The sequence below is a fragment of the Sapajus apella genome, unplaced genomic scaffold (assembly GCF_009761245.1).
Source record: "Sapajus apella isolate SASKATOON/1434 unplaced genomic scaffold, GSC_monkey_1.0 scaffold34, whole genome shotgun sequence".
Classification (NCBI taxonomy): domain Eukaryota; kingdom Metazoa; phylum Chordata; class Mammalia; order Primates; family Cebidae; genus Sapajus; species Sapajus apella.
Window position 1 is genome coordinate 1,225,926 of NW_022436974.1, and position 27,311 is coordinate 1,253,236.

Below are 27,311 nucleotides of genomic sequence, written 5' to 3' on the forward strand. Positions count from 1 at the left end.
TCCCTCAACTCATGTAGGGAGCTGATACCCAACTGCTATCTTCTGGAACATCTCCCTTTCTTTTATTTAAAGAGGAAAATGTATATCAGGATCTGCCCATTTGTATTGTTTCAACTGAATGAAACAACTGAAAAGGACCTCACTGGGAATTCGGCCTCTACAGCCCAGAGAATTCTCTGCCTCCAACTAGCCACACACCTGCGGTGGATGGCTTTACCTGGGTGCAGCAGGCCAAGAATATTGGCACCACAATCTCCCTTATTTCAGGGCTACCTCCTTCAGCAAGTGCCAAGAGCAATGGGATTTTGGCCTGGGGAGTGTACTCCATAAGAACAGAAAACTCTGAGCCTCTCGCGAAATTGTAAGAAATAACTAGGGAAAGAGACAGTCAAAAAGAGCCCTCTTAGCATCATAACAAGTCTCAAAGATTTTTTTTTTTTTTTTAAAGTGACCCTGCAAGGAGCCAGAATTTAACCAGATATGCTCCAGTGTGTTGTCGAAAACAACAGGGCAATCTCCCAGCAGTTAGTGAAAACTAACAAGCTGGGTATGATACCAAATGAAGCAGACAGCTTTATAGATCAGCTAAGGCAATAAACAGAACTCTGCTGAAACTACTGTTACCCCTGGGTGACTGTGGTCATGTCCGAGGCTGCATTCTCTGAAGAGATAATAGAAGACGCTTCACACTGAGGGGGAAATAGACTTTATTAAAATAGTTCACTAAAAAAGAGACTAAATAAATAGTCTGGGCAGAGTGGCTCAAACCTGTAATCTCAGTACTTTGGGAGGCCGAGGCAGATCACCTGAGGTCAGGAGTTCGAGACCAGCCTGACCAACGTGGTGAAACTTCACCTCTACTAAAAATACAAAATTAGCCAGGTATGGGGGCAGGTGCCTGTAATCCCAGCCACCTGGGAGGCTGAAGCAGGAGAACTGCTTGGACCCGGGAGGCAGAGGTTGCAGTGAGCCGAGATCACGCCATGTACTCCAGCCTGGGTGACAGAGGGAGACTCCATCTCAAAAAAAGAAAAAAAAGGAATAAACAAGTAAACAACAATAAAAGCAACAGAGGATCAGTATTAGTATCTAGAGTTATTGTAAAAGAGTAGCTAAAATGCTATGTCTTCAACCAAAAATTATGACAATGTAAAGAAACAGGAAAGTGTGACTCATGCACCAGGAAAAAGGTGGATAACAAAAACTGCCTGTAAGCAGGCCCAAATGTCAGATTTAACAGAAAAATACTTCAAAGAAGTCATTATAAGTATATCCAAAGTCCTCATGAAAACCATGTCTAAAAATAAAGTATGGAAGTGTGATGGCAATGTTTCATCAAATAGAGAATATAAATAATAACAGAGTATTTTAAAAATAAGAACCAAATGGAAATAGAAGTTTAAATGTACAATAGCCGAAATGAAAAATTCATTACTGTGGTTCAACACTAAATTTGACCTGGCAGAAGAGTAAATCAGTAAACCTGAAGTATCAATAGAGATTATGCAACCTGAGGAATGGAGAGAAAGAAAAAAAATGAAGATAGATCATCAGAAAAAAACTCTGTGATATTATAAAGCACACTAATAAATCTATTATGGGAGTACCAGAAGCAGAGGAAAGAGAGAAGTAGAAAAAAATATTCAAAGATGCAGTAGCTGAAAATTTTCCAAATTTGATTAAAAACATTAATCTGCATATCCAAGAAGCTCAACAAACTCCAAGTAAAATAATTGCAAAGATATCCACAGCAAGACACATAACAGGAAAAGTGCTGAAAGCCAAAGAAAAAAAGAAAATTATGAAAGCAGCAAGAGAAAAAGTCTTATTGGGGTCTACAAGGAGCCCCAATAAGTTTATCAACTGATTTCTCGGTAGAAACAATAAAGGCTAGAAGGCAGTGTGATGGCATATTCAAAATGCTTAAAGAAAAAAAAAGTCTGCCAGCTAAGAATCTTTTATCTAGCAAAACTAACCTACAAAAAGGAAGGTGAAATAAAAGCATTCCCAAGTGAACAAAAATTGTTAGCAGATCCACATTACAAAAAAATATTAAAGGATATTCTTCAGGCTGAAAGCAAGTGACCTTAGACTGTAATTCAAATGGACATGTAAAAGCAAAAAAAAAAAAAAAAAAAAGGATAGGTAATTATGTAATTAAAAGATTATAAATACACATTTCTTCTCCTTAATTTTCTTGATTTAAAATGCAATTTTAATAATATGTATGTATTAATAATTATATTGTTGGGCCCATAACGTATAAAAATATAATATATTTGACAATAATGGCACAAAAGGAAAAGCATGAGAGCAAAGCTGTACTGGAGTAAGAAAATAATACCAGATGGTAACTCAAATTCACAGGAACAAATGAAAAGGTTAATAAATGGTAAATAAGAAGGTTAATAAACATATAAAATTCTATAACTATACTTGCTCCTCTTTCTTCCCCCAACTTCATTAAGAGGCATAAAATTGTATAAATAATTATAACAACTGATTGTTGGGATGTAACATATATATATATATATATATATATATATATATATGTTTATTAATTATAGCACAAAAAAGGAAATAGAGCTATGTAAAAATAATATTTCTATAGCTCACATGAATTAAGTTAGTACATTCGGATAAGATGTATATGATAAGCTCAGAAAATCTACTAGGACAAGCAATAAAGTTGAAACTGAATAGCAAAGACAACATGAAACATACAGGAAACAAACAAAAAAGGCAGACATAGGTCCAACCACATCAATAATAACGTTAAATGTAAATGGATCAAACGATACAATCAAAAGTCAGAGGTTATCAAACTGAATTAAAAAAACAATAAGATCCAACTATATGTATTCTACAGTAGATATACATTAGATTCAGAAATACAAATAGGTGGGAAGTAAAAGGATGGAAGATGTATCATGCAAACAGTAACCAAATTAAAGCCAGAAAAACTGTATCAATATCATACAAAACAGATTTTAAATCTATGTAAAATAGATTTTAAAACAAAGAAATGTCATTAGAGATAAAGATAAAATATAATAATAAACGGGTCAATCTAATAGGAATATACAACAATTATAAACATATATATGTCTATTTAAAAGTGTTATTTCTTAAATTACAAAAAAAATGTATTGTTGGTGGTCTTATCTATTCATTAGATGCAACATTTTAGAAAATTGTTATGGAATTTCTTTTGAATGTAAATGAAAAAGTGAAAGTTATTAGAGATATAATATATATATATAGTTAATAACTGAGTACTCAAATACATGAAGCAAAGTCTTGTGCTTCTGAGAGGGCTTTCCAAACAGAGAACCAAGAGTTTTGTTTTTGCACTAAGTAAGGATTATTGGCCACCTGAATCTTACTGAATTAAAAACATCTTAAATAAAGTGGCAAATTTAATACCACTAACAAAGAACCATGTGTAAAATGAAGAGGCTTTCATTTAGGAGAAATCAACTTTCACTTTTTCATTTACATTCAAAAGAAATTCCATAACAATTTTCTAAAATGTTATATCTCCTAATGAATAGATAAGTCCACCCACGATACATTTTTTTTTTTTTGTAATTTAAGAAATAACACTTTTAGATATTTAAATTATTTGAGAATCAAGGGAAACACCACAGACAGCCTTTGTTTTCAAGACAAACAAAAAGACTCCCAGGAAGGAAGCAATGATTTATACCATTTTTCAGAGCTAATTAATGGAAATTCAGAATCAGTCCTTTATTCTCTGGAATCCCAATTCAGGTTGATTGTCCTAATTTTTTTTTTTTCAGCCATAAAAGGTTGCCAAGGATCAAGAGTGTTATTTATTGTTTGCTGTTTTTATAAGTAAGTCTGTGGTGATATGAATGCACATTCCACAGCTGCTGTTTGGTGAGCAGGGCTTGACCTCTTGTAAGTTCGAGAAAGAAGCCAGGAATGGTGGGGAAGGATGAGCAAAGTAATTTACGCATTCTTTAGTGGCCAGATAGTCTCCTGTGCTATTCCCTATGCCAAAACCACACACAGTCACATTAAGGGTGCAGCTTGTATTAACCTAGTATTCTGGATAATTAAGCAAACACATTTTATGTGACACACATGTGGATTTTAAAAGGAAATTTTCAAAGTGTTTGCTAAAAAATTAGTTTGAAGACCAGCAAGAAAATGTCTAATAAATTGTGTAAATTTCATGAAGAGCTCAAATAACTCAAAACTAAGACTGACCAACAACAGCAAGTCCTGTGTTCACTAGCTAAAATAAGTGCTACTATGGGTCAATAATTAATGATGAACTTTAAGTGATGTTGATCTTAGTATATTTCCTTTTTATTTTAAATAGTGGTGGTAGTGATGGGTATGTGGGGAAAGATTTATTATATTATCAAAAAGCCTGCAAGTTGGGATGAGATTTATGAATATGTTTATGTTGCAGTACAGGATGAGTATCCCTTATCCAAAGTGCTTGAGAACAGGATGAGTACCCCTTATCCAAAGTTTTTTTTTTTTTTTTCCCCCAGATTTTCAAATTTCTGCATTATATTTACCAGTTGAGCATCCCAAATCCAAAAAGTTCCAATTATAACTGAGCATCATCTCAGTACTCAAAAAGTTGTAGATTTTGGAGCATTTTGAATTTCTGATTTTTACACTTGGGATACTCAAGTTATATTTCCAATGTACATAGCTCAAATGAGCATATATTGAGCTAATACTTATAACAAAGAATGAAGGATTAATCACTTCATTTAAATCATGGTACTCATTAAAATAGGAAATATCTCTATTAAATACTAAATAATGCTACAGGAAATTCTTAAGTAAGTTTAAAACTGGATTTAGATGTTTGTTTCCAGCAGCATGGCCAACTCACTTTGGGCTTAAATATGTATTTGTTGCTGTCTCTGTATCTTTCAATTTCTAGAGAGAGAAAGGGTAGATAGATATAATACTTATAATGATTAATTGTGCATGTCAACTGTGTTAGGCTATGATACTCAGATATTTGGCTGAAGATTATCTTAGATGTTTCTGTGAAGGTACTCTTTTCAGATGACATTATCGTTTAAATGAGCAGAGTTTAAGTAGAGTAGATTACCCTTCATAATGTGGGCGGGCCTCATCTAATCAGTTGAAGGTCTTAAGAGAAACAACTGAGTTCCCTGAGTAAGAAGGAATTCTGTCTCAAGATTGCCTTTGGATTCAAGCTTCAATATCAACTCTTCCCTGGGCCTGTATCCTGCCAGCCTGCCCCGCAGATTTCAGACTTATTAGCCTCCATAATCATGTGAACCAATTCCTTAAAATCAGCCAAACTATCTCTTTATATATATATAAAATACATGTACACACATAAACACACACATATTGCTTTTGTTTCTGCAAATAATTCTGGGTAATATAATATATACAAAGAGAGATTTTTAAAGTATATGAATAAACTAGCAGCAAAGTTAGAAAACTCTCCCGAGATCAAGCAAAATTGTGAATATACAGAGGGAATCTACCAGTTAGGTGTTAGTTTGACCTAGGTGAACCTGTTGACTTTGATACTATAGAGCACTGGTCTTTAAACTCATTGCTTATGAGCCTAAAATAATTGGGAGAAAAAAAAAACTATATACTCCTTCATTTTTAAATTGACACATCCAATTGTTTCATCATTAGCTTAACAATTGCAAAGGATAATTATTTGCATAATTATATGCAATAAACACCCAGGTACACACACTCACATAGAAATATCTTAAAAACCAACTGCCATACTATTTTTTAAGCAAATTCAATGGACTCTAATTAAAATAGCAATGGTATAACATCACACACTTTAAAAAGACATGAACAAACTTCACAGATGAACAGTAAGTTAAATGAACAATATAAGTTACAGAATTACTTGACCAGATGCTTTATTAAGATGTCCAGCATCTCTCTGTTCTTCTCTGGCAATTTGTACACCAATGCATGTACAGCCTCCACCCTGTAGTTTTGGTCATCAGATTCTGTTACATAAAAAAGGTTGCAAATGTTGAAGTTTGTAATGGGTATGTAAACACAAGAAATCTAATCACAATGACCACCCCTACCCCTCATGCCTCATAAGCACTGCTTCATATAGTACTGTCATTATAATTCTTTATGGCTTGTAGAAGTTAAGTAATTTGCCATGGTCATGAAGTTAGGAAGTAGAGAAGCCAAAGAAGCCCAGTTCTATTGATTCCATACAGGTGCTCTTCGCCACTGAACTGTATACTTTGATATAGCCATAACTCATCACCAGCTTGGGGAGAGTCAAACTTTTAGAAATATGAATGATCACAGCACTTGCTGTAGACTGCCTAATGTGCCAGTCACTAGAGGATGTATAGAGGATGTATTAGCCCGTTGATATGGTTTGGCTGTGTTCCCACCCAAATCTCATCTTGAATTGTAGTTTCCATAATCCCCATGTGTTGTGGGAAGGACCCATTGGGAGGTAACGGGATCATGGGGGCAGTTACCCTACGCTGTTCTTGTGATAGTGAGTGAGTTCTCATGAGATCTGATGGTTTTATAAAGGGCTTTTCCCCCTTTCCTCAGCACTTGTCTCTCCTGCTGCCATGTGAGAGGCACCTTCTGCCATGATTGCAAGTTTCCTGAGTCCTTCCCAGCCATGCAGAACTGTGAGTCAAGTAAATCTCTTTTTCTTATAAATTACCCAGTCTTGGATATTCTTTCAAAGCAGTGTGAGAATGGAGTAATACATCCATAGAAAGCTCCTAGAGATTCAACCCAGTGTGACGAGATCAAATCCCACATTCTTCCCCTTAACTTATAAAGACAATAGAGAAACTGTTCTGAAATGTTAGCATTATTACATAAACATAAGCCAAATAGATTTTAAGCACATACAGACAATGATAAATGTAAATGTAAGAAATCATCTATGACAAGTGTAGTCTGCCAAGTAAAAGCTAAGATGTTGATATGTCTGCTAGAGAAATGTCTAACATTTCAGAACAAGAAAGCTATTTAACATTCTCTTACTGCAGCAAATAAATTCTGGGGTGATTGCCCACTGTACTGAATTCTTTCTCTAGAAATTACCTTGACTCATAGGATTTACATTATGGAACTACTATTTCATCTGGGCCCAGCTATTTAGACATGGGGTGAGGAGAGAGTCTGCCTCAGGCTAAACATGAGGTCTCACCTAGCAAGTGGAAATGGAGACATCAAAACTTTCATATATCCATCTTTCTGCTGGATACATGAAAAGGCAGATAATGTAAAAGCTGAAGTGAACAAATGTACTCCAAGAAAATCTGACCAGGAAGGAAAGTGAGAATGATAGAAATACAGTAGAGAACAAAGATGAGAGATCCTCCAGAAAGAGTGAGTAGAGAAATGTCAAATCCCAGCTAGGCAGTTTCTGGCTGCAGGCTCATGGAAACCCTGACCTCTCTGTTCTGCCAAGGAATCCATTGAAATACCTCTTAGGATCTAAATAACTTCCCCTTTATACTGAGCTGGAATTTTGCTGCTTGAAACGAAATAACCTAATTTTCTTAACTTAGCATCTAGTAAATATGGCTATCTTAGGTCCAGACAAAAGATGAATTCTTGTAAGAATATATTTTAAATATCATAGTCATGAATATTATCATAATAATATCATCATCTTTTTCCACAGAAGCAAATGGAGAAAAACTTGTGACCAAAAACTTGTACTAAACAATAAGCTCATTGAGCCATTTTAGCCAAGTAGCTCAAATTTCATTTGTTATAAAGCAAAATGTCTGTATGAAAGGGTTCTGGGTTGAGTAAAAACAAAAAACAAAAAAACAGAAAACAAACAAAAATCTGGCTTGCAGGCTTGATTTTGCCATGAATTTATTAGTGTCATTGTACATGTTATTTGCCCACTCTGGGTCCTGATTTCCTAGTTCATAGAATAAGAGGTCAGGTTATGTATTTTCTCCAGTCCTGCTTGTCTTACAAAGATTTCTATGAAGAGAAGATAGAGTGGAGAGCTTCAACAGAAAACTAAGTAGTATAGTTTTATGTGAGATCATGTAGTTAGTCATAAATGCTGTACTGAAAACCAAGGTCATTCAACTTTATCTGACACTTTTATCAGCACACATTTCCTGTGACATTACAATGTGTACAAATAAACTAATGCAACTAATTTCTTCCTTGGATTGTGAAAATAATCTAGTTGCAGTCACACCTCATACATCTTAACAATGAAATGCCAGCTCTTAATTGTTACAAGTTGCTGTGATGGGCTCAGATGGTACCTGGCACTTCAGTCTCAATGGTTTACAAATACATGTTACTAACTTCTCAGATTACATATGTCAACTATCTCGGCTAATATTTTAAATTAATCTATCTATTCATATCACATGATAGCAGTCACAGATCTAAACAAATGACAAAAATGTGATCATCACAAATAAAATATGGGAAAGAGGGGATTGATAGAAGTGCCTTTTGCCTGCCAAAAATATTTGACTCATCTCCAGATTGAGAATATAGCACGTGAGCATGTGCAGCCATGTAATTGTCTGTACATATTTGGAGTCCTGCTTAGTTGCTCTTATAAGAAACTTATATTTGTCATTCAAGTAAAATAAAATTAGAATAGTTCCTCATGGTTCTTTCTAATCACCAGACTATTATGCAATGAGGTCTTACTAAGTGTCAAAATATTTCAGTTAATTCTGCAATTTTGTACTGGCTTCTAAACACATTATAAACTGCTAAATACCAGATTAACAACTTTTTAAGCAATATTTGAAAAAAATCTTCACTAGCTGATACTAGTAATATATGCCTAAGGCAGCATAAAACTACATTAATTATAATGCATATGTGATGCAAGTATACTTACTAACAGCAATGATAAAATCTTTGTGCAACTTGTAAGTCATCAGTGGTTCTGCAAGGCACCTACAAAGAAGTGAAGCACATGTTAGAATGGTAGTATCTGTTTTATCCCCTAAACTTTAAGTGTTTCTTTAAGACTTAGGTGATTATTATTCACCAATTAAAAATAGAATAGTATATAAATAGGTAAATAAAAAAGAATTGGGCGATTTGTCAGTATTATAGAGTTCCAGTAGTAGGGACACACACAGGCCTAAAATGCAGACCTCAAAGACACCAATGCCCCTTAGTACTTCTTGCCACGACTGTCCTAAGAGCAGAGACTGGGAGACACTTTTTTCAGTGTAAGAATTACCTTACCACAGGAACAAATAAGGGAACAATAGTTAAAAAACAAAAACAACAAAACTTTCCGTTCCAATTTGCTCTTTTAACAAAATACATGAAAATCCCATATACAAACTTCATATGAAACAACAAATACTAATTCAGTACTCAAAATATTATATACCTTTTTAAATCATTATTGAAAAAAATCAAGTACAAGTTCCAGAGCAATAAATGTAAATGTTACCATGTTGTGCTATTTCACCTTACGTGCGGGAGCTGAGCTACCGAGTGAAGTTTCTGGAAGCAGGTTCCAGGAAGTCACGTGGTTAGTACGCAGGGGTGAGTCAGATTGCACCCAGAGTACCAGGAGTTAAACCCTCCTCACCTGAGGTAGTTTTTCAGCCCACTCGTTATCGTCTTATTGTCCCACAGTTCAATATCAATATCAATATCAGGAGGGGATTTAGGGGCTGGAAAGAATAAAAACAAGATGTTTTAAACTGTGCAATTCAAAATATTCCTTATGCAATTACGAAAAATGGGCACAAACATAAGTAGGTCAAAAGAGAGAGGTATTAATTTCTTAGAATGCCAAGAGTTAACTTTGGGATTGTTGTTTGTGTGAATTGATAAAAAGCTGGCAATAAACCTCAAAGATATGTCTTATGGAATAAATCTCCCAAATCAAATTATTGCTAATTGCTAACATGACAGAACACTTGCTATGTGACCAGCATGCTTCTAAGTGCTTTCCAGAGACTAACATATTCAATCCTCACAACTCTTAAGAGGCAGGCACCATTATGATCCCTATTTTTATAAATGAGGAGGCTGAGACACAAAGATGTTAACCAAATTACTGAAGGTCACAAAACCTCCAAGCAGCTGAGCTAGGATTCCAAATGACTCTAGCTAGCATCCATGTATCTTATTCTATCTCCAGCTTACCAAAGGACACTTGGGAGAAAAAAAGATACAATACTATAAAAATGCCCCCTCAAATTCTGATTGTTCATCTATTATAAATGAACATTAAAAACTGAATACAAATATGAACTTTAAATATCATTGGAAAATATTCAAAGACAAGTGCTAATCTACATCTCAAAGGCTACTGTTTAGATTACCTATAAGATCACAAAAATTATGTAAGTAAGTTGCTTCATCCAAAACTTACAAAATATGGTATTCATGAGTTTTTGAACTTTGGAGTTCACTCCTCCTATTCGATAGAGGCCTAAAATGGTGATACCTAATGGGAAGGAAAATCACAAGAAAATGGCTTGAGAAACAGCTTGGCAAGTACAGAGTGTTAAAAACTCAGACATACGCTTAACAAAATTTGAAAGCTACTTATCCAATTTTGTAATCTAACTTTAGCAAACCTTCCTGGAAATACCTATCAGACTTATATTTCACAGAGCAGACATTGAACAGTGACTCGAAAGTCTTTGAAGATTTTCAAAGTAGCAAAGTGTAGCTGCCTATTCACCATGACTTGAATATTAAAAAAGCATTGGAGATGGGAAGGGATGATCAGTATTCCTCATCTTCTATTTTTTCAGAGTCATGGAGTCCTCATGCATGTTGAAAAGTCCTACGGCATTTATATCTTCATTTTAGAGATGAGGAAACAGATTCACAAAATTCAAAACAACCACTTCACTTCTCAAGACGTTGAAGTGGCAGCACTTAAAATTTAAATGAGGCCGGGTGCGGTGGCTCAAGCCTGTAATCCCAGCACTTTGGGAGGCCGAGGCGGGTGGATCACGAGGTCAAGAGATCGAGACCATCCTGGTCAACAAGGTGAAACCTCGCCTCTACTAAAAATACAAAAATTAGCTGGGCATGGTGGCACGTGCCTGTAGTCCCAGCTACTCAGGAGGCTGAGGCAGGAGAATTGCCTGAACCCAGGAGGCGGAGGTTGCGGTGAGCCGAGATCGCGCCATTGCACTCCAGCCTGGGTAACAAGAGCGAAACTCCGTCTCAAAAAAAAAAAAAAAAAAAAAAAAAAAAAATTTAAATGTAAGTTTATGAAACTCCAAAGCCCAATATGAATTTTGCTTTAGCCAACTTTTCCAGACAGTGAGTCTAACATTTAATGGGAGTGAAATTCAAGACAGAGGTGACGAATAGACTGAAGAAACGTGCCAAAACTGTGGCAGTGACAAATCAGTGAAAGAAATAACATAGGGAAGGAAGGGAGTGAAGACAAGCTCCTTAAGGATCTCACCTCCTCAATGCTTGCGAGAAAAAAAAAATCAAAGAGGGACTTGCAATAATAAATAATGCACAGTTTAACAATAAGAAGTACAGTGAGGCTAAATTAGAAAAAAAGTTGAAAGACAAGTATGCCTAAAGCATGATTTTTAGTTAACTGAAGCTCAAGATGTAGCTATTTGTATACTGATACATACATTTATACCATTCTTAAAATTTATCGCATGTTAAATGACTAAATACATCTTCATTTTCTACTCTAAGAGGTTTCTGTCTAAAAATGAGACACATGACAGGAATGCTATACCAATCGGGCAACACTGACCTCTTGTTTCCACAGCTTGAATGCATTTTCTTACAAAGTTAAACCCTGCTTCATTCAAATACACTGAAAATAAGACAGAAATCACATTAGGTGTTTATGTTGAACTTACATCCCCACTTTAGTTGGCTCTGTTCACTGTGGCTTTATGACTCAACAGTAGTGAGCTTTTTACTGACTTTTTCAAATATTCTGGTTACAGGCTGACTTTTTATTTTCTGGTAGAAGTAGAGGAGGGAACTTCATGCTCAGTTATTATACCAACCTGCTAATATCCTTCACAGAAAGTATACTACATTGATCTTATATACTTTTCCTAAAACTAGTGTTATTTCTTTAATACTTGTGTTTTTTCAGACGATAGAAGCAAATGCAATAAGAATAAATCCTTATTATGTGTTGAAACTTGTATTATAAAGGCTTTCACATGTCCTTTCCCATGATTCTCAAAACATTATGAGGTAGAGAAAAGGCTTTGCAGTCTTAAGATGATTCTCTGGGTTGCTGAAAACCTTCTCTGCTCTCTGTTCTAAGCTCTACAGTTGGGATTCTAACTCGGGTCTGATTCCAAGCTCCATGCTCTAGTTTTCATTTTGCTGCCATATTTAAAATGATTCAACACATGCATTCTCAGTCACTAAACATTTCTAAAAGGTCCTAGGATTACGAAATTGCAATTACTTTTATTGTTTTTTGGCTAGATTTTCTTTGGATCAATTCTAATTATAATTTTAAAGGGTTTTGGGGCCAGATCAAATTAGATTACTTATTTAAAAAGAAAGCATTTATTTAAAAAATACCAACTGACACCCAGAGGAAAAACTCAAAATTTTTTGAACCATGATAGAAATTTTCATCACATGTGGTAGAGGCATGATTTTAAAAATATCTTCAAATAAATGAAGAGAATTCAAACCAATAAAAATTTAAAACTGACTTTCATTTAAAGACAGTAGATTAAACACATTCTTTTAACTCAAAATAGATCCCCAGACAAAAAATATATATCAAAAAGTTATGATAAAAATCACAAGAGGGTAACAGCAACAAACTAAAAACTGAAAAAAATCCTAGGCATAGCAAGCCTATGAAGCTGAACTAATTGACAGAAATGCCTGAAAAATCTGTGCCTAACAATGGAACTAGAGGTACCACCATGAAGGAATATTTATTATGTGTTGTTAGGTGAAAAAAGTAATCGACAGGACAATAAGGCCTATTTTCTCAAAATGTAAAAATTTGAGAGTATGTATGACTGTTCTAATTTCCTAAGAAAAAACTCCACAAAAATATATGCAAACTGTTGGAGAGGAGAAAGAGGAAAGAAGACAGAAATTGTCATTTTTAATTCACTAGGCATTTGGGGATTGATATTTTGAAAAAAATATATGTATGTATTTAGTACTTTAAAAATAACTTAAAAACTCTAGAAACAAAAATGTCAAAACTAAAATATGTATTGCCATCAAAGGGAACTGGCTCATTCATTTCTTTGTACCCAGTGTCCTAGGTCAGGAGAACAGAATTCAGTGAATACTTTAAATGAACTCAACATAGAAAAATGAACAGACATGGCATCTCATTAGAGTGCAGCTGATGACCTACCTACATGAGAGTGAGGCTTTGCTTGGATATCAAAGAGAGACTACTTGTTTCCAATAACTCCAAATACCTACCATACACTAAGCATTCACATATTTTTAAATACTTCTTGAATATAGGAAACAGGTAAGATGGAAAAGTGAGAAATCATTTAATTTTCAGTTTTAACTACAACAAAAACAGACAAAAAATGTAACCCTAGGTAAAAACAAGACACTAGCATTTTTGTATCAATTAAAATTGCAAGTTCCTGACATTTAAAATGTTTGGTACTAGAGGTCACATTGTTCCACTTTTCAATAAAAGGATGGATTAAGAGAAAACGACAAAGTTTTTTTTTTTTTTTTTTAATTTCAATAGAACTTCCTTTCAGCAAAAATGAATGAAGACAGCTGTGACATATAAAACCGAATTTCCTCTTAAATATTCATTTTGAGAAAAATAAGTAATAACTAGGCTGTATCTCAAAGTATACTGGGATATTTGGCAGCAATATTCCAGTCTTTTCTAATAATCTCATGTAACAAGCTCATCACAGAGAATAAAATCTTACTGAGAGTCAGTCTAACTGCAAGATTATTCTACAGATGCTGCTGTTCTGACATATTCCATGGATCCTGTACTTAGCTCTCATCATGTGAGTAAATATAACATTATCAATCAATTCAGAGATGTGGAAGAATATACTGAGTTGCCAAAAACAAAACAAACAAAAAAACCCATGAAGTTCTGTTTCTTTTGATCATCCTTTGCTTTGACTGAAAGAAAAGTTTCATGGTGCAGAGATAGTATCCAGCTTTGTGTAAAGCCAGGCAAACCTTTGGTCAGTTCTCAGCTCTAGTAACACTTCTGTATGTCTGAGGTGAAGCAAATGTCCCTAATATTTTATAAACTCAAGTTCCTTCATTTATAAAATGAGGGAAGTAATAATATCTAAGTTAAACAGTTGTAGTAAGATGAAGACAAACCGAATGAAACAATGAAGACTGCCTAACAATGGAACAAGCCTAATTCAATGCTAGTGTTTTTTTTTCCCATCTGCATCTGACTATACATCACTGCTCTATGAAGGAAAACATAAGAAGAAATTATAAAAGAAGCCAGTCATCCAGTTCTAACTAGGTGAGAGGGCAGTAGTTACTCTTCCACTTACTAGCTCTGTTACTAGGCATGGTTTTAATCTCTCTGTGCCTCAGTTTCCTCTCCTACGAAATAAAAATAGTATCTTCTTCACAGCGCTGTTGAAAGATGAAGTAAATTAACATTTGCAAAGCTCCTAGAATAGTGTATGCTTAGACTATAGTAAGTGCTATAGAGTGTTGGCTATTATCATTATCATTATTATTGACTAGAGAAAATGCAAATCTCTGCATATGTAAATTTTGTGAATAAGTCATTCTTCCTGCATGGGTGAAATCACTGGGGCTTAAGGGACTGTCAACCACAAGTGTTTTTTGAACATGCATATATCACTTTGTCACTTATTTTTAAAATATTTGTGGATACAGCAATGATCTGTTTCTTCAAATAGACATAGATGAGGCATACACCAGGCAGGCCCTGTGAACCTCATCACTGAAAAAATAATAAGTTGGATATTAAGAAATGTCCCTATGTGCTCATTACACTTCAATAAATATAATGAAAAAAATACAGCCTCTCACTAGAGCTGAACAGACTATAGCAGACTGAAATCATTGTTCGCCCGTATTTGTTGTCCCTCCCTGCAAGATTATATTTCTCAGCATCCTTGAAGCCAGGCTTGCTCATGTGAAATGCACTAACAATGAAATATGAACAGAAGTGACATGTGTCTTTACCCAGCAGACACTAAGAGCCAGTATGTGGCTTGCAATTTTCTTTTTCCCTTAGCTCACGATCAGCAATGATACAAAAGGAGGCTTCTCTATCAACTCAAGTTCCAGAGAGAAAACAATGTTAAGAGAGCCACCGTTTACCTATATGGACATGTACAATAGATTTGAGGATCATCTATCACCAAGCATTACCTGGTCAGTTCTGATTTCATTATGTATAACTTAATTCACTGTGTCAAAACTCACTCAAATAAAGGCAATCGCACACAATTAACTTTTCCTCCCTTAACTGGAATATATTCCTTTTGACTACTGACTTGTTAATTCACATAATAAAGACGGCAAAGAGCAGCAGTGGCAGTGCCCATTCATGGCTGCTTTGCAAGGTACTATAGACAGTGCCTTCACTTGAGCAACCAGTAATTTCTGCTGAGGTCTGAGAAGGGGAGAAGAGGCTAAAATAGTTTGTCTTGCAATGACTGTGGATGATGTAGTCACAGGCATTGTCATTTCTGGGGGAAGTCAGCAACAAACACATTCTGTAATGGAAAATGAGCAATCTTGCAAAGCCATGAAGGGGTTACTATACTTAATGCACCAGTGCTAATCAGAATTCAACTAAAACGGGTCCTCTTAACACCCAAAAACCAAACCAAAAAACAAAACAAAAAACAAAAAACACCTGGGAACTCTTTAGTATTCAAATGTTGATGGAAAGAGTTATTACTAAATCAAATTGCACCATTAAAAAGGCTGACAATTAATGATAATTCTTTTTCTGTGGAGGACAAGGTACTCCTGGGGTAATAGCACAGAGATGAGGGGAAGTATCCTACACAGTAGAAATATGGATTGCTGATCAGAGCTCAATGCTTGGCCCAGAGCAGGCAGCCAACAAAAGCTTATTGATTGATGGCTTGCTAGTTAGTGGTTTGTACCAGGATTATTCAAGTACATTCTCTGATGGGTTCTATAAGGGTTAGAGTTTATCATCTTACATGAGCTACATCTGTGAACACTTTCCCAGTCCCAGACTCTACCCCAGCCCTGTATCTCCCCCATTTTAGAGAGAACCAGAGGGATACCCAGAATACAACCACTATCAAATTTTATAATATTATAATTGGAATTTTATAATATTAATGATATTTGGACTTCACGAGTGAGGGTAGAAGCAGAAGACAGACTTAATGAACTTAATATATTCAATCAAAGTTAAATCTAAACCTTATTTTTTTCCCTCTGTAAACTGTTCAGGGATAAAGCTTTTATTGAAACCTGAAAAAAAGTTTCCATAAGGCAGTTTAGCAGCACAAAAGCTATTAATCTCAACAGAATTCAAACAGCCATGAGGAAAAGAAAAAGAATAGTCTTCCACAGAGCTAACAAAGCAAAAGTCCTTGTACCTTCAATTTCCTAGCAATTCAAAACTTAGTACGTCCTTATAGATGTAATCTACTTGGCCTTACAGTACATTCTCAGGGTTGACATAGCAAAGCAACACTTGTCTTCAATTTTCAATGCAGTTTGCTGATCTCCTGTTTCAGATCAAAACGTCCCTTATCACAGATAACTAATATCAAGCTATATGTTAAATGAAATAAATAAAAAAGAAGTCAGTACATTTATCAATGTTCATGATACCTACTGGACCTTTTCTCTTCTCCTTAAGGATGAGCAGTTAACTCTCCATATAGCCCAGGCCCAAATTGTTCCTTAATCCTTCTCTGCCCATGAAGAGCACTTGAGCTATGACAGTCTTCCTAGGTCTCTGTGATAAAAACAAAACTGTGACTGATCAAAGATCAAGGGATGATGTGTTGAAGAAGGAGGTTGATAACCTAGGGATGTCTGAGAACTTCCAGAACTAAACTATCTAGTTTAGTTAGTTTAGTTAGGTAAACTTCATACCACAGTATGAAGCTCAAGAACATTCAAGACAGATGGCAATTGCATAGAATGAGGAGGAGCAGAAAAAGCTTATTACTGTGGAAAATATATCCACAGGTAAACTTGGGGAAAGTCACTGAAACATACAGGCAGAAATTTAGAGCTGCTGGGAAATTTCAAGATTAACTTTTGTTCCAATCCCTCCAATTTTGTACATAAGGACAAAAAAAAAAAGGTGACTTTGTCATTACACATATAAATTCTGACAGCAGAAATGTCAATTGAAAAGAACTTCCTTTTTCTTATTCACAGTACCTGGAGTAGAGTAGGTGCACAATGGAATATTGTTGAACTGATTGCATGAGAGAATGAGATCTAAGTGCCTTTTCTTTCACAATGCTCACTTTCTTCAGACCCAGGGTTGAAGGACCAGCTAAGAAGCCATCACACAAAATTCATGTCTGAATGGGGACAAGGCTTAGGGAACCAGTAGAAAATGTCAGAGAAAGAAAGCCTAGAAGAAATGTTAACTGCCTTTGCCTCTGTTAATGACTGGTCCCAGCGTCTTGGGGCAGGAAAGGTATGTCATAAAATATAATTTGTTCCCTTTAAATATGTATTAAAAAATGGCAGAACTATGGAAAACATATGGGTGAGCTACTTTTTACAAAATGTCCCCAGTGACATGACTTGAGGACTAGTTTAGTGCTAATCTTAATTGAATGGCATGTGTTTGAGGACTAGTTTGGTTGTAATGTTAATTTAATGGCAGCTGTTTAATATGGATGATAGATGTTAGCACTGCCAAAATAAATTCACTCCCAAAGTCTTACAATTTCAAGGATATTGTCACATATTTTACAACCAGAAAAGTATTTGTAAATTCAATACCCTGTACTTGACCAATATTTTGGTTTTTTATTTGATGTTTTTTCATAAAGGTGATTCAAGCTTTCCTTATCTGTTGAATCACACAAGTCTCATTTATGGCATCCATACTTTGAAAATGGTAAATTAAGAGTAACTATTAATACAAGGTAGGAAGACTTTTGCATGTTAGCCTTATAAAGAGTAGCTTGAAACTACAGTCACAGCATAATTTTGTTCTTCATTTCATGGAATTTGTTCTCTGTAAATTCATAGTATGGTCCTATTTTAGAACATTAGATGTTTCTTACATTGTTGCTTGTAGGATTTTCAGTAAGACACAGATACTATGGTCGCTTCTAAATGGTATGCAAAACAAACTTTTACCTATGTTTTATATTTTACCATCTTAAACTTTATTATCTTCAGCAGTTCAAAACATAAACAGATATTATGCAAAACTGAGTTTCCAAAGGAGAACACGAGTATTTTAGAATAAGTAGAAGCCATCTGAATTATAGAGGATATAAACGAGCACTCTTCAAAGTGGCTGGTGAATTAGGGCTCATAGTGGTTTCCAGTACCAATTACAGGAGAAGTTACATACTGAAAGCGATGCAATGCTACTTTTAGGGGAGTCAAATATCAACTAAAAAGGAATACAAGATCTCAAGAACAGGATGATGTACAAAAAAAATGGTTAGAGGGGCTGACAAAAAGAAAGATATAAACTGATTTAAACACTTAACACAACGAGCTCACATGACTTGTGTGAGAATGTCACAATCACTGACACACGAATTTACCCGAGACATAAAATTCTGGACACACCTGTAGGAAGAAAACATGACCCTGTTCTTAGGTTAACAGTACCATGTGCTTGACTATGGAATATGGTAGAACTTTCAGATATATACTTTGAGTCAATTAAATAAGCAGAAAGTGATGAGACACGTAATAAAACAGAAAAGAAGCACAATTATAGCCTGGACAAGAGACTCAGAGTTCTATTAATAAATTGTGGTCTTTAATGTAATAGGTTACCTTAAATTTTATGTAAAAAATAAGATTCTGAGGGGCAGAAAAATCACTCCAACCAGTTTGAAAGGTATCATTGCATGTTGCATTGAAGAATGTTTAGGAAGCCTCAATCAGGGTCGGGTGTGGTGGCTCATGCCTGTAATTCCAGCACGTTGAGAGGCCGAGGGGCATGGATCACCTGAGGTCAGGAGTTTGAGACCAGCCTGGCAAACATGGTGAGGCCCTATCTCTACTAGAAATACAAAAATTAGCTGGGCGTGGTGGCATGTGCCTGTAATCCCACCTACTCAGGAGGCTGAGGTAGGAGAATGGCTTGAATGGGGGAGGTGGAGGCTGCAGTGAGCTGATATCCTGCCACTGCACTCCAGCCTGGGCAATAGAGTGAGGCTCCATCTCAAAAAAAAAGAAGCCTCACTCAGGTGAATTAGCAATACCACAATGTCCACCCCAGAGCTCCTGGCAGCTAAGTTCTGGAAATTGTGTCCAGTCCTGTGCCTTTGAGCCAGAGTTTCTCTTATTGGTAGAACCTGCCGTAGTCTTGACTTTTCAATATAGTGGTGATTCTATTTGGGTGAGCAAATTTGAATTACCATGTGTGTGACAGCTAAAAATAAGTGTAATTTTTAATAAGCTTAGTTTATACAAAAGTAGTAAGACCTTTTGAAATCACTATGCAATTTTGTATTTATTTAGAATGTTGACAATAATTAATCTTAACCTCATACTCTCTGCATTTATAAAGTGATTGATTTGTATTTGTCAGGATCACAAATCGATTTAATTCGAGCGACTTTGAGAGAATAAAATTTACTATTTTGTCATAAATTGGTATGTCTAAAGAAACCTGACCAAATAAATGAACAAATGACAGAATTCTGTCAGATTTATGAAAAGAAAATAAAGTAAAATGGCTTAGTTTTAAAAATTAGTGCAATTACAAATAAGATCTGCATATTGATTAAAAACAAGCTTCAAGTAAAAATGGCTGAAAATAAAATGCTAAAAATAAAACTTAACAATGAAGTTTAAGATTCATAACTTTAAGCAGTAGAGTAGAAGTTTATAATATTTTTTCTATGACCAAGAATCTTCCCATGGGTAATAAAAACCTACTAGTACTAATGAGAAGAATAAGAGCAGATCTGTGTTCAGCACATGTCTCAGGGAAGGCCTGTAATGACTACCATGGAGAGGAGATGGGTTCTGTCACAAGGGGCTGAGTACTGGGTAAGAAACTAATTAACCATACTAAAAGCCAGAATGTGAGAAATGATATAAACACATGTATTATAGGAGCACTATTTTTCTGAAACACACACCATTTTATTATTATAATTGAAGGCACAGTGATGTTTCCAGTGGCTGATACTGCAGGATACCTATTTCCAGAAGAATCATTCTGTACTGCATAAAGATTCAGACTCCCTCTCCAACATAAGTATACTAGTTTTGGTGGTGCATTACTTAAGCACCAGTATATTCTGATCAACTTCACTAGGCCACCCATTCAGAAGCCCTACTCAATACTGTATATAGGTGCAATTTTTTTTTAAGAAAGACTTGTCCTTGCATAATTTAAATTTGAAAGGACTAACCTTATAGTGGATATCAACAGTCAAACTAATGTTAGAAAACACATTTCACACTCTTCTCATATGAAATTTATACAGCAGATTACTTTTTAGGTGATTATTTAGAATGAACATTGAGTACATCCAAAACTCTTACCATTTGGTTAATGTATCTGTGATTAGAAAAAAGTTGGCAATAAAGGATTTTATACTAATTACTTTCCTTGATTATAGTAAGGAAGTAAAAGTAAGAATAAAAAATGAAAATAATTTTTAAAAATATTATTTATAAATAATTTTAAAACTATAAGTTATTTATTATTGAAATATCTTTTACATCATGTATTTTCTTTTGATAATTTCTGAAGTTAATCACTAGAAAGCATTTAATTCACATAAAATTATAGGCTTTTTATACATTCAATATTTATAACTTTCAAATGAGTGCTTTCCTAGCTTTTATTTATTCCATTGTAACTTGTATTTCCACAGCAATCTAAATGTCAGGGTCGGCCAGGTGCAGTGGTTCATGCCTGTAATCCTAGCACTTTGGGAAACCAAACTGGGAGGGTTGCTTGGGGCCAATAGTTAGAGACCAGCCTGGACCACAAAATGAGACCCCATCTCTATTAAAAAAATAAAAATAAATAACAAAAATAAATGTCAGGGCTATTGAGTTTGTTTGAAAAATAAATTTAGAAGTCATAAGACAAAATCCACTGCATTACATAAAAGTTGGAACTGCTTTCTAAGTTAAACGCATAACCCTAAAAACAAATATACAAATTAATTTTAATTATCAAATAAAATGACTATGTAAAGCACTTATGATAATACCCTAAACCAACCGCAGACAAAAGGTAGCAAGAAGTTGGCAGGTAATTAAAGAGGATTCAGAACACAATAAAAAAACATATAAACTGTGTTTATAAAGAATGGCTACATAACAATGATTCAGTAATAACATAGTAAAAACATCTTTTTCTACATATACCATGTATAATGACAAGGTCCTTATATTTTACATTCTTGGTCACTATCTACTAAAACCAGCAAGAAGGGTTTATGTCTTCAGTCTTGTACTTCTGAGAAAACTGGAGCAGAGGAAATACGACAAAGAAGCTCTCTACGATTTTATATATCTATATAGATATATAAATATGCTATTATATATAATTATATATTATATATTTGTTAACATAATTATATATTATAGTTATTAATATATAATTATATATTTCACATATAATAAAATATAATTATATATATAAATAAGTGTGCTAAATATCAACTTTCTCAAATCTCTATCAGAGATAAAGCAAGGCATGTAAATAAACACCAAGAAATAAAAATTAACTTTTGTTAACTGTAATACCAGTAGTTTGTGGTTTTAACATGAGAAACTTTTTAAATAAAAATTTCAAATTTGCTGTACCATGAGATCAATGGTATAATATTTCACTTACAATCACGTTTTTGTGTTAAAAATGACTATATGACAAAATTTTAAATAACTATTAAAAGGACTTACTTTCTTCTTTCTTGCTTATAATGGCAGGCAGAGTGTAAATCTAAAAAACAAAGGATGTCCATCAATTGCTTCCAGTTAATGACCCAGCACAAAGGATTAACAAGGTGATATCTTGTATACTAATATACAAAAAGAGTGTCTTGGATTTCAAGGTCCTACAACTGCTGTGTCCACTGTCAACCAACTTCCTTCCTGTTGTTCAGCCATCCTCACTTCCCACTCCTTTTCCATCCACAGCTGTGCTGCCCTGGACAAGGTTCTACCTTCATCTGATTTATGCATCTTACTCTCTTCCCCATATGATGCATAATGTGCCTTTCTCAGAAAGTATCTCATAATGGATTTCACCTGATTGCTCCTTCTTCCAATTTCCTGCTTAGCATGTTGTCAATGTACATAATCCTAACTTGTACATCACTGGGCTAACAAACTATTCCCTAAATTTGCTGTAAGTCAGGGTTTCTCAACTATTTCAGGTAGAGAGTGAATTTTCTTTTAAATCTGTTATTAACATTTGTGTAAAATATAATAAAATTGAAATAGAAAACAATAAAGAATCAATGCAGCATTCCAACTTTTAAATTAAATTTAGCAGACTTGAAATAACCTAAGTGGCTCTATGATTTTCTAAAGGCTGCATCATAATTTCTGTACTGATCTTACTGTGGACTGGTAACACATTTTGAGGGAGGGTCTCGAAGTCTGAGGACCACACTTTGTATGGCACTGTTGTTGTACAGGTTTTTTGCCATCTAACGAATGGTTCTCAAGTGACCGGATGGGGACTCCTGTTTCCTCTGTGTGTTCACCGTCTGCTAATCTAATAATAGCACTCCTTAAGAAAATAGACAGTGATGAATGATTCCGCCTCCTTTTTACATAAGCCTTTCTAATTTTTATAAGTTATAAGATTATCATACCAATTTCAAAATAACTATTAAAAAATGGGGATACGTATGGAAGTGAAAATGTCAAGCCACAGGCAGTTTTATCAAATTATGCTTTTAAAAAGTGATATTGATTAGAGGATCAGTTCTTACCCTGAACCTTGTTCATCACTCTAATCCATGCCTAGCACAGGCCTTGCAAAGACTGGGAATGTGGTAATTATTAACTGAATAACATAACTTAATGGGTCCAGCCAAGGTGATGAGTGTGTCATTTTTTAAGAAGTAACTTTAGGGTTTTATGTGAGTCCTGAAAGTCCCCTTATAAGTCAGAAAGGTAGAGTTACGTGCCATGAGTGAGGCTAGGAAAGTAGTAAAAGTATCTACTCCTCTGATTTCCTTTTTTAATATTTTCAATTATACTATGGGCAAAACATTTTATATTCTCTATGAAAAGAATTTCCATACTTCGTAATTATTAAAACAATAAAACCTAAATTATAGAATGTATCATATTCTTACCGGTTCCTTCCCATCCATGGCTTCAAGCCAGAGTTTCCTATTAGCTTCTGAGAAGGCCTGTAATGTGATGATCCCATGCCTATCAAAAACAAATATTTTATATATTTACACATTTACTACTTTTTAAATTCTCAGTTAACTAACTATAAATACAAAATTTGAAGAAAATTAAAGGTAAGAGAAAAAAGAAATTAAGAGAGAGGAGGAAAACATAGGAATTAAAAAAGAAAAAAAAAAAGAAAAAGATCGAACCTCAACACCTTTCAGAAAAATCACTGGATATGCAAAAAATGTTTTTAATTCTAATGATCACAAGTGGTAAAATCATTAAGTGTTTTTGGTACAGAACTGTCTGAAAGACACTAATTTCAAACTATTTCTCTTGAAATGATCAAAAAGGATGCAAAGGTTACATTCTTCAAAGCCATCTATTAATTCCACAATATGAGAACTTGACCCTGATGTGGTGCAGCCTAGTCACTAAAAACAATTTCAGTGAGTATGTGACAATGTGGAAAGACTCATACCATAACTAGGTAACATTTAAAAAGACACTAAAACCAAAGCATTTCTCTATACCATGATGACAATATTGAAATGAATTTATTTAAAAATAATTCCCATGCCGTCATTCTGAAATAGTCACTTAAGGGTATACTTCAAGAAAGAAACAAAGAGCTGAGAGAAGACGGGAGAAAACCAGCATATGAAAGAAAAGATATAAAATATTAGAAACAGATTAACTTAAACAGAAAACTGAGAAATCTATGAAGAGGAACATTGAGAAGAAATTTTTATTCTAAATATTTTATGATTAAAAAGCTGGAATGAAAAACAAATAATAACTACATCTCTTCTGCAAACAAGAAGACAGAGCATGAGAATGACAAGAAACTGGAAATGTATATAAATATTAATTTGATATTGGAGAATTTAAGCCAGTATAGTAATACCAGCAATAAAATACTGAAAATCAGTATTTGTTGGATATTTACTACGTGACAGGCACTGTCATAACATAACTGTGTTATGTTCCTTGATTCTCTCATTTAATCCTGAAAACAATCCTGTGAGGTGGGTACTTACTATCCTTAATTTACAGATAAAAAAAACCTAAGTACAGAGTTTAATAAAGTGCTCCAAGGTTATATAACTGAAATGTGTTAAAATAAGAGAAAGCACTAACAGGTTGATATTTGTCTACATAGAAAATCCAGAAGTCTCTTCATAAAACTATTAAAACTAATAAAGAGTTCAGCAAGTAGGTCGGATAAGAGTTTGACACATAAATAAACTAACACCCTCGCTATACAGTAGTCTTAACCATTCAGGAAACCAAAATTCAACTCATAAAAAAGAATCCTATTTAAAATAATAAAAAGGTGCCCAAAGGTAAATCTGAAAAAAGATATGTAAAATATTCAAGAGGTTAATTCTGTACCCATTGAAAACTTTACTGCAACTCCAGTCAAAATCCCAAAAGATATTATGAGAGACAAGGGGAAACTTAATAAGTGGATCTTAAAAATCATACAGGGCAAAAGAGTCAACATAATCTAAAGCAGCCTAAGAATGGGGTCATTGCCCAACTAGATACAGGTATACCTTAATAAATTTTTCTTTGCATGATTGAGCTTCGCAGACACTCTATTTTTAACAAATTGATGGTATGCTTGTGTCAATCGGTGTTGAGCACGTCTATCAGCATGCTTTTCCCGGCAGCATTTGCTCACATCGCATCTGTGTCACACTTTGGTGATTCTTGCAATATTTGGAACTTTTCATTGTTATTATATCTATCATGTGATGTATGATCAGTGATCTCTGATACTACTATTGCCATTGTTCTGGGGTGCCACTAAGCATGTCCACATAAGACGGCAAATAGTCAGTAGAAGTTGTGCCACTGCTCCCCTGACTGGCCATTTCCCCATCTCTCTCCCTCTCCTGGGCCTTCCTATTCGCTGAGATATAACAATATTAAAATTAATCCAATCAATAATCTCACAATGCCTCTAGGTGTTTAAGTGAAAGGAAGATTCACGTCTTTCACGTTAAATCAAAAGCTATAAATGACCAAACTTAGTGAGAAAGACATGTTGAAATCCAAGATAGCCTAAAAGCTAGGTCTCTTGTGCCAAGCAATTAGCCAAGCTGTGAATGCAAAGGAAAAGTTCTTAAAGGAAATGAAAAGTGTCACTCCAGTGAATACACAAATGCTAGGAAATCAAAGCAACCTTATTATTGATATGGGGAAAGTGGTGGTAATATGGTAGAAGATCAAACCAGTCATAACATTCTCTTAAGCCAAAGCCTCATCCACAGCAAGGCCCTAACTGTCTTCAATTTTATGAAGGCTGAGAGCTGAGTAAGCTGTAGAGAAAAAGTATGAAACTAGCAGAAGTTGGTTCATCACGTTTGAGGAAAGAAGCTATTTGCATAATATAAAAGTGTAACATGAAGCAGCAAGCGCTGATGTAGAAGCTGCAGCAAGTTATACAGAAGATGAAGATGGCTACAGTAAACAACAGATTTTCACTGGAGATGAAGCCTTCTGTTGGAAGATGGCCTTATTTAGGACTTTCACAGATAGAAAGGAGTCACTATCTGGCTTCAAAGCTTCAAGGAATGGGCTCACTCTGTTAGAAGTTAACGTAACTGGTGACTTTAAGTCAGAGCCAACACTCATGTATCATTCTGAAAATCCTAGGGTTCTTAAAAATTATGCTAAATCTGCTCTACCTGTTCTCTAGAAATCGAAAAATAAAGCCTGAATGACAGTACAACCGTTTACACCATGGTTTACTGAATATTTTAAGCCACTGCTGAGATCTACTGCTTAGATTAAAAGGTTTGCTTGTAAATATTACTGCCCATTGACAATGCAACTGTCACTGAAGAGCTCTGATAGAGATTTACATGGAGAATAATATCTTCATGCCTTCTAACACAATATCCATACTGTAGCACACGGATCAAGGAATAAGTTAGACTTCCAAGTCTTATTATTTAAGAAATACATTTAATTAGGCTTTCATGGCCATAAGTAATGATTCCTCTGATGGATCTGGGTAAAGTACACTGAAAACCTTCTAGAAAGGATTCATAATTTTAGAGGCCATTAAGAACCTTCATCCCTCATGGGTGGAAGCCAAAATATCCAATTAACAGCAGTTTAAAAGAAACTGATTCCAACTCTCAGGGATGAGTTGGAGGGGTTCAAGACTTCAGTGGAGGAAGTTACTGTAGATGTAGTGAAAACAGCAAGAACGCTAGAATTAGAAGTGGAGCCTTCTAGAAGATGTAACTTTATTGCTGCAATCTCATAATAAAACTTGAAAGGATGAGGAGTTGCTTCTTATGGCTAAGCAAAGAAAGTGGTTTCTTGAGATGGAACCTACTCCTGGTGAAGATGCTATAAACATTGTTGAAATAGCAAAGAATTTAGTGTATCATACAAATTTAGCTGACAGTGCAGTACGGCAGGGTTTGAGAGGACTGACTCCAATTTTGAAAGAAGGCCTACTGAGTAAAATGCTATCAAACTGCATTGCATGGTACAGAGAAATCTTTGTTGAAATGAAGAGTCAACTGATGTGGCAAACTTTACTGCTATCTTAAGAAAATGGGCATAGCCACCCCATCCCTTGGTAACCACCGTGCTGATCACTTAGCAGCTACCAACATTGAGGCAAAATCCTTCCCCAGAAAAATGATTACTATTCGCTGAAGACTCAGAAGATCATTCATGTTATTTAAATATATTAAAATTAAGGGATGTATATATTTTTTTACACATAATGCTATTGCACACTTAATGGACTGCAG

General features: G+C 34.8%; 1 protein-coding gene across 1 annotated transcript in view; it reads right to left on the minus strand.

The window, feature by feature from the left end:
• The window catches only part of ARHGAP42 (Rho GTPase activating protein 42), a 304,364-nt gene that overhangs the window by 22,959 nt on the left and 254,094 nt on the right, over positions 1-27,311 (minus strand). Inside the window, exons 11-17 of the mRNA XM_032295706.1 lie at positions 23,484-23,562; positions 22,075-22,114; positions 11,759-11,821; positions 10,391-10,465; positions 9,599-9,683; positions 8,888-8,946; positions 5,906-6,011 (exon numbers count right to left, since the gene is read on the minus strand). Of these exons, the coding sequence (XP_032151597.1) occupies positions 5,906-6,011; positions 8,888-8,946; positions 9,599-9,683; positions 10,391-10,465; positions 11,759-11,821; positions 22,075-22,114; positions 23,484-23,562 (507 nt within the window). The remainder of the gene's footprint in view (positions 1-5,905; positions 6,012-8,887; positions 8,947-9,598; positions 9,684-10,390; positions 10,466-11,758; positions 11,822-22,074; positions 22,115-23,483; positions 23,563-27,311) is intronic.